The 8,529-nt window shown below is 39.1% G+C and overlaps 1 protein-coding gene across 1 annotated transcript; it reads right to left on the bottom strand.

Moving 5' to 3' along the window:
* Positions 1-2,751: 2,751 nt before the first annotated feature.
* Positions 2,752-8,458, bottom strand: acer1 (alkaline ceramidase 1). The gene is made up of 7 exons (XM_047336778.1): positions 7,932-8,458; positions 6,700-6,812; positions 6,472-6,586; positions 5,587-5,725; positions 4,811-4,948; positions 4,579-4,716; positions 2,752-4,363 (listed from the first exon to the last, which is right to left on the bottom strand). The coding sequence occupies exons 1-7, from the start codon at positions 7,936-7,938 to the stop codon at positions 4,186-4,188; spliced, it is 828 nt and encodes a 275-aa protein (XP_047192734.1). The 5' UTR covers positions 7,939-8,458; the 3' UTR covers positions 2,752-4,185.
* Positions 8,459-8,529: the final 71 nt, after the last annotated feature.

Genomic DNA, 8,529 nt, shown 5'->3' on the forward strand with positions numbered 1-8,529 from the left:
CCCTTGAACGGAGCCAATCGGAGCGCCCGAGAGGCGGGCGCTCGCCGAGCTGCAAATACAATTAAAGCATTTAGTGGAGGTTCTCTCGAGTGACAGCGGGCTCGTCCCAATGGTTACAGCTCTGTTTCAATTGTAAAATGCACATGATGCTAATTGATTTGATCGGGGTTCGATTGTAGGTTATGGTTTTCACACTTCAATTATTACTATTACACGTGGTAAATGCAATGTCAATAACATTGATTGATACATGTCTTACTCTGTAGTGTTAGATCCTTTACTTGTGTAAAAGTACAAATTCAACATTGTGCCAATTCTCAGTTAAGTTGAAGTCGTTCATTCAAAGTGAACGACACACAAGACTTGTGTAGTTTAAAACACATTGTTCTATTACTTATTATTGGAGTATTTCATCGCACTTTTATCTGGTTTTGAATTATTTTTATGTCTCTGTTTAACACTTTGCAACTCAACATTAGTATTAATATAATTATTATCATTAGTGTTTTTGTAGTTGGGTCTGAACTGTACTGAGTCAACCTGCTTGGTATTTGCAACAAATCATGCATGTTTTTTCCAAACAGTGCTTTCCCTGGCCACATGGGGAGCAGTGGGCAGTTCTCTTTGGTGTATGGATTTCAGTCATGTGGCTTTCACTGGTTATAATTCAAACATTATTGTAACGTTTAAACTTAATGAAAAAACACAAACCATGTCAAATAGATAATATTCATATAAAATGTGCTAGAGCTGCACAATTAGCCTGTCAAAAAACAAAGTTAGAATTTGTTAAAATACAGGTTTAATCTTTAGGAATTAATAGTATTTTATAGAATTCACAGCACATGTGTTCATTTTTGTAAGATAACTCCAAATCTAAAAAATAACAAATAACAATAACTGTCTTATAAATAGAAGTAAAATGAATATTTTCTGTTAATGAATAGTTGTGGTATAGCCTACAGTAGAAGTATCAAGTAGCATGAAATTTATGCACTCAAGTAAAGTACAAGTACTTCAAAACCATACAAAAGTACAGTGCTTGACTCAACACTCCATCATAAACACGTCTCAAAAAACCATAATCAAATCAGTGAAAACCAAGGATGGAAGAAGAGCAACTACTTACATCTGCACATTTTAGATTCCTTTTTACTTTCACACAACAACGTTTCCGACAGATATATTGTACTTTTACCCCATAAAACATAGGATCAGTCTATAAAATATGATGTTGCGGCAGCAGTATGTCTTCTGGTTGAAGACGTCTCTTTTCTACGGAGTCAGGGAGCGAGGGCCCTTTGCAGTCACATCTCTGCAGGGCTCAGACTTTGATGTGAGATTATCGGGCCTCAGCTCTGGGACACAAGGTCACCACTCTCTCACTGACTTTGGTGCCTCCCCTTCTTCTCCCGCTGCTCAAATTGATCCAGTCTCCCTCTTAGTCAAATCCAACTGAAAGGTTCCACCTAGCTGTCAGACAAGAGGGTGTCCCACTTGTATTGAGACATCAACCTTTAAATCCTCCTTTTCAATATGTGGGGGAGAGACATGTACCCGTGAGTTTCACACACAAAGCACACAGTTTTATCATAGTTAATAGCAAACGTGTGATTCATAAAAAAAAATTGTAAGCCAATCAAGAATGTTCAGTAGATATAAGTCCATAATAATAATCGTAATTTCAAAACTATATTCATTATGTCCTAAATTGCAGATCTAAAATGAAAATAAAAAACCTGAAGAAGCAATTAAGTTAGGTTTAGGTCTTGTCCACACATAGAGGGGTATTTAAATAAAACAACGTATCTTTTCCGTGCATTTTCTATGACAGCATTTAAAATTCACAGCCATGGGAGGAGGGTAATATCAGCGGACAAAACTCATCATTTCTTTCCTTTTTATGACTTTAATGTCATTAAATTCATAGAATAAAGTGGTCAAATGAAAGTGGTCAAATAATGAAAAAAAAACTAAACAAAGTTATGAATAAAAGAGATAAGCTATTATAAAGTCATAAATTTGCAAGGATAAAAAATTGATATTCTCTGAGATTTAAGTCACAAAGTTGTGTGTTTTTGTGCATCAAGGACATGTGAACAGAGACGTCTTTTCATCTTCAAACAAAGGTGGAAAGCGTCCGTGTCAATAAATATCTGTATACGACTGATCTTTAGACTTTAGAACTTGGAAAAATCTTCAAAACACCCACCCCTTTTTGAGGCTTCAGAATTTTATTATGATTCGACCAAATATTAAACAATTTAGTAGTTAATGCCTTTTTGAGATGACTTTGGCATCATCTATAGATTTTTTTGTTGTTATTTGGATTTCAGTCATCTGGGTTTCTCTTATTTTCATTCAGAAAAGAGTTGGTTCCCCTCAATTCGAACTAATCTCATCAGCCCCGCACGAGGTCACTGTTGACATGTAGACATCTCTTTGTTAAGAATGTATTGTTGTTGTTGTTGTTTTCAAGGTAGGATCGTTTAAAAGGAAGCACGTGTGAATTTGAAAGCGTAGTCCTTTTTCGAGGCCATTCACCGTTCTTCATTGTCACTTTGAGCGTTGTGGTTGGGTTACTAAAGAGGAAAAGAAAATTCACAGTAGTTGCAAATCTGAGAAATGGAAGTCCTGTCTGGCGGTCAGACAAAAGGGTGTACACTTGGACTATTACATCCACCCTTGAATCCTCCTTTTCAATATCTGCAGAGAGACAGACAAACCAAATGAAGACATGCACCACAGATCTCACAAATTTAGTAGAGATTTATTGCAACTGATGGTTGATGTGTAGAAAAACTTTTTTTTACAATATCGATAACAGTGTTCTTACATGACCAAAGATACAGTCATATGATAAGTTACAAGGCCTTCAGTAAAACCTGAACAAATATTTTGATAAACAACGTCCACAAAACACATTCCTCTGGATGAATAAATAAATCTACTTCATTGTAACACTTTGTTGCCTCAGTATAGACATGAGTTGTCGACCTTGTCCCGGTGTTAGAGGAAAGGCCAGGGAATCAGAATCCCTTTAACGGATTAATCAGATGTTTCAGTTTGGGAGCCACTGATGTCAACATACAGACCCTCATGTTTTCTGTTAAACTATGACAGGGCATTGAGATGTAACAGATAATTGATTCTGACATTATTTCATTTGAAATTAGTGCCTACACATCCTGTGTAATTTGTCACTTAACTCTTACTATATCATTGAAATTAACATTTAAACATTTCAGAAACAAGGGGTTGCATTTGAATATATCATCATCACCCACAGGAGGTCACTGTTGAACACTGACGTGCAGCGAAAGCCTGAGCGTTTCTTTGTGCAAATTGATCTATTGTTGTATCCGTCTCCCTCTGGAAAGATAGTGTGAATGGAAGCACAATGTACCTGAATATTCTCAAAACATCACAAAATTATTCAACAAAAAGGTCATTTTGGTGAATTAGGGTCAGTCATACAAAAGAAACAGATCTGCATGTGGTGCGTTGTAGAACGGTCAGACACACAAACACGCTTTAGAGTCAAGTTTCACAAGTCCTGAATGAGACTGAACAATTGGTATAGAGAAAAAGAGTAAGTTCCAGAAACGTTACTAGAGTCCTCAATTTAAATTGGCATCAAACTACAACACTCCAACCACACACAATCATAACTTTACTTTTGCTGATATTAGTTAACAACAAGACATAAGTCCGTTCAGAGTTCCCAGCTCGATCTGGTCCTGAGGACACAGTGTACAACTATTACACTGCCACATGCTGAGGTTTTGTAAAACTACATCTACCAGCACATTTCACTGAAATGCCAAACTCCCAGAGACTTTTTGCACAAAAGAATAGTTTCATCATAAGAAAACGTATACAGTACCTCGATATAATCTGTCATGTGCAGAATCAAATGTGCAATGATATGTCGAAAAAATAAATAACAGCAATGGAATAATTTAAACACACATGCTTAACTGTCTATGGACATCTTTTCATATAACCATTCATGAATTTGCAAATGCACAATATGAAACCTGAAAAATGTCTCTGAAACCACGATTCATTTCACACACCTCACGGAAGAAGTTCGAGGTCAATCCACTCAGTTGGTGGCTTGTTACCGAAGCAAAACTGTGCTAATGGATAGAAATGTTCAGCCAAAGTGAAAGCACGACTTTGTTAGCACCGCTTGCTTGTTTTGGTCGTGCCTTTCAGGACAATGTGAGGTAATCCAACAGCCCATTTGTCACATGGCCAGTACTGCAGTCCAGGCAGTGAGTACGGTATCTCATAGTTGGCGTCCAGGTAAGCTATCAGGGTGCTGCCGTAAGCCACCGCTATCACAATGAGAATGTGCCTGGAGGACACATAGGACGGAGATCAATATACAGCGCGTGAGCTTTTGAAAGAAACAAGCCTGCCTCCAGAAAAGGCCATGTTTATTCAGTGTATTGTCAGAATAGAAAAGTTCCTCGTTATGTTGATAAGAAACACAATTCAGGTTGTTGAAATTAGGAAACAGGGTTGGACAGGAAAGAAAAGCACAGGAAAGGAGCCTAAGCGAGGACTTACCAGATACCGTGCAGGTAGCAGAAGTTTAGCTGCTGCCAGAAGCTGCAGCCCACACGGTCACTGATCCAGCAGGAGATGGCGAGCACCCACAGAGTCACTGACATCTTGGCCAGTCGTAGAGCCTTTTGGTCAGTGCAGCTGAGAAAAAGGAAAAGAAAACTTGGCGTTTTTTTTTAACCACAAAACTTCACCAAATACATTCACAGTTCCCGAATGGCGACAGTTTTCGTACCATCTCATTTCGACTGCCAGAGTGTACAGCAGGTGGAGGCCGAAGCAGTTTAAAGCGTAGGCATTGGCTGTAGGCCTGACGAATGATGACAAGGTGGTGATGACAGTAACCACCAGGACGAGCCTTGAAAATGTGGACCTGTGGCAGAAAAGAGAAAAAATTGAGCAGGATTCGGTTGGCAGATGACCCGGAGCAAAAACATTTTGACCAGGACACCATTCGAAATGAGCACATGGGCCCCATGACCTCTTGGCCCCTGGTCCTGCACCTCGTAGGCACTTCGAGCAATCCATTCATGAAGAGGAGGTCCGACGCATTACTTTGCAAAAATGGAAAAAAGTTTACTGAGTTGACGGCTGTGGGATTCTTTTCAGGTGCTCATGAAAATTTCATTCATCTTTCCCCCACCTTGTGGTTAAATATTTACACGGGTGGGGTGTTGTTCCACCTTCCTACAATGGCGAGAGCCCCTATCTGTCACATTCAGGTGAAGACAGCGAAACCATACTGTGTCTTGGTGACAACGACTCTTGTTGGGGCTGTCAGTCTAGTTCCTCAGCCAGTACAGGTAAGGTCTCAGCGTAGCGTGCCCTTTTTAATTTCGAGCTATTGTTCTTTTTTACCCGTCTTATTAAAGGATTATTGAACTGTGTGTGAGTCCTTGGTAACACACGGAGATGTACAGTATGTGTTACCGTTGGCTGAATAAAAACAGAAACAAACTCACAGGAAATCAGTCGTCTGTTGTTGGGTTGATTGTTACAAGGTCATCTTACCTGTCTTTAATAAAAGCAGGAAACATCTTGCGGGGGAACCAGGTGGCGTATCCCACCGCCAACACCCACAGGATTGACAGCTCATCCAACATCTGGCCAACGAAACTAAGGGTCATGTGGAAGTAGGCTGAGAAGAGCCCTGCAAGAAGAGAAGAGACAATTTTCTTTTGTATTTTCAATTACAGAAACACAAACACATAAGGACTAGAGAAAAAGAACTAAGCAAGATGGGGAGAGAGATCAGGAATTCATCTGAAACTGACAGGTTGGTTCAATTTTTACATCAAGCTTCTGGTTTTCAGTCTGCGACTTGGGTTGTACACAGTCACATAAAACAATTGGTGCAACACCTGGGAGATGTTTCAAGAGGTTTCAAGTTGCACTGCAATTAACTGTTATTTTCACTTTCTATTAATCTACTGATTATTTAAAATAGCGACTTGCCATTTTTGCTTAAAAGATGTGTGAAAAGATGAGTCAGTATTCAAAACCATTGCAGGTTCATTTTCAGTTGAAAAATCATTTCTCAAAAGGTTGGTTATCTAGAGTCAGTTCAGATTGTCTCATTACACAATTCCATGGTTGATGTTAATATATTCTTCCACTTAGTTCTTGTTGTGCTCCAGGGGTTCGTTTTGGGACCACTAGACTTGTCCACTTGGCAGGTACTGCATGGAACATCATTTGATGTTTGTTTGCAGAATACAAAAATTGACAAAAATGTATTTCTCACACTGCACTCATAAGAATGACGTAAAGAAAACTCTCGAGAAGACTTTTCACGAGGTTTAAAGATCAGAATTACAAGTCTCCATATATCTGAAAGGATAGGACAGATACAGACCAACATTAAATCAATAAATAAATAAATGAATACCAACTGACCTACAAAAATCATCATGATCCAAACAATGTGGATTGCCAGGCTCCTCTCTTTGGCGTAAGGATGCAGAAGGTAGAGCATCACCGGAGATATAATGAAGAAGAAAAAGCTGCTCATCTGCAGGGGAAACAGCAATCAATGGGACAGGAGAAACATGAGATCTTTCAGATTATGAATATGAAAACATAAATGTTTGCGTTGACACAAACGCTGCAGTACACAGGGCTTACAGTGTTGAAGTACTCCGCCACATGTTCGGAGTGTCTGTAGTTGTCTTCACACCAGTCGATTTCTGAACTCTCGTAGGAGAAAACTCCTGCCATCCTTTCACCGGAGTAGACGCCTGTCAGACAGAAGGATGGGAAACAATAATCACTGCCCGCTAATTGATCAATAACCCAGAGTACATCTGCAGTTTTATAGTATGCCAGTTGTTCTCTACTGAGAGATGGTGCATCCCTGGGCAGAGTGTTTGATTTATGTAAATCGGTTTCAACTCCCCCTTTGACCTGTTTTTCTTCTTTTATTCAAATGCCACTTTCACCTTTGAACAGATGTTTAAAATGTACTGTGAGGACGTTATAAAAGGCCACACACTATAACGTGCAGGTATAAATGTATATCAATGTATTTGTCAACAACTATAACTCCTCCAGTGGGTACCCATGAGTAGAGGCTGCTGATGAATGAATGACAATATTGTAAAACACATTTGTAATAATATAAAAAAATGTCTTCATAGGAGAATTTGTAGTTGTTGTGTGAACATTTATTATGACTCCAATGTTCAGCTTGTGTTAATTAACATATATAATGTTTTAGCACTGAGGTTAGAGTCAGTTAGTTATCAAATTCAGAGAGGTTCCTAATATTCGGCCCCCTCGTGTTGCCCCCCAACAATGTTGGAAACGTGTAATTCAACTCTTAAGCCACCATTTCTAAAGAGTTTAGAAGCTGATGACTAATACATAGTTCACAAATGCTTTGTAGGTCAGTCATAACACTGATCATAATAAACTAATCATAATAAACGTTTGGCTTATCAATAGCAGACACTCTTGTCTTTAAATCAATCTTGAATTGATTATAGAGCCTCTCCAGTGGACACAAATGCAAGAGTCTTAATTTGATCCCCCTTAGAAAGTCGTACTAAATCACATAAAATAGATGTCGTGGCAGGGATGTTGTGTTGAATCAGAACAGATTGTACACATGTACCTAATAAAGTCAAGAGTATTGTATTAAACACGATATTACTTGATTGGATAGTGATCACTAGATTGTGCAATACTACATGAAAGAAGCCATCACACCACTCAACTCTATAAATACACTCTCAGTCCTGTAGGAAGAAAACAAGAGGAATATTCTAGTGATCGTTTTTTTTAAAGAGGTGGCAGTTTTCAAACCTTTACAACTCTTAATAAAAGGACTGAACAGATCAGAAGTGAACAAGTCTCACCCCCCATGCTGCTGCTGCTGCTGCTGCTCCCTGAGCCTCGGGTCCGTCAGTGTCGCTCCTCTGTGGGTGGTGCCAGTGCAACAGGTGCATTTCTCGGGGGCGGGGCCTCCAAACCACTCCCGGTCCTTTGTGATCGGGGATAAATGTCTGGAATGCACTCATTATTCGCATTGGAAGTTTACAGGTCACCTGTTTCGACAGCTCTCACACCCCATGATCGATGTTACAAGATGAATACTTGATGAGGTTAAAACAAATATAAAATTAAAATTGAAAATTTGGCACTATTCTCTGCGGCGTTATTATGTTATTAGATTTGACAGATATTTAACAAGTCCGAAATTGAATCAAAATTATCATGAATTAACAGATAATCTTTGTGCAGTCTGGTTACAAGACGATTTCAACCCTAAACCTGTTCATCAACCCTCAACCTGTTCATCAACCCTCAACCTGCGTCCCTCAACCCTCTGCCATCGAAACCGCGGGTGCAAATTTCAAAATAAAAGCAGAAACAGTCTGAATGGGCAAGCAGCACCTGTATTGTGAAATTGTACCTGCTCTCTTTATTCACACTTCTCTTGACAGAATACAGTAT

This window comes from Scophthalmus maximus, chromosome 13 (assembly GCF_022379125.1).
Source record: "Scophthalmus maximus strain ysfricsl-2021 chromosome 13, ASM2237912v1, whole genome shotgun sequence".
In the NCBI taxonomy this organism is placed as follows: Eukaryota; Metazoa; Chordata; class Actinopteri; order Pleuronectiformes; family Scophthalmidae; genus Scophthalmus; species Scophthalmus maximus.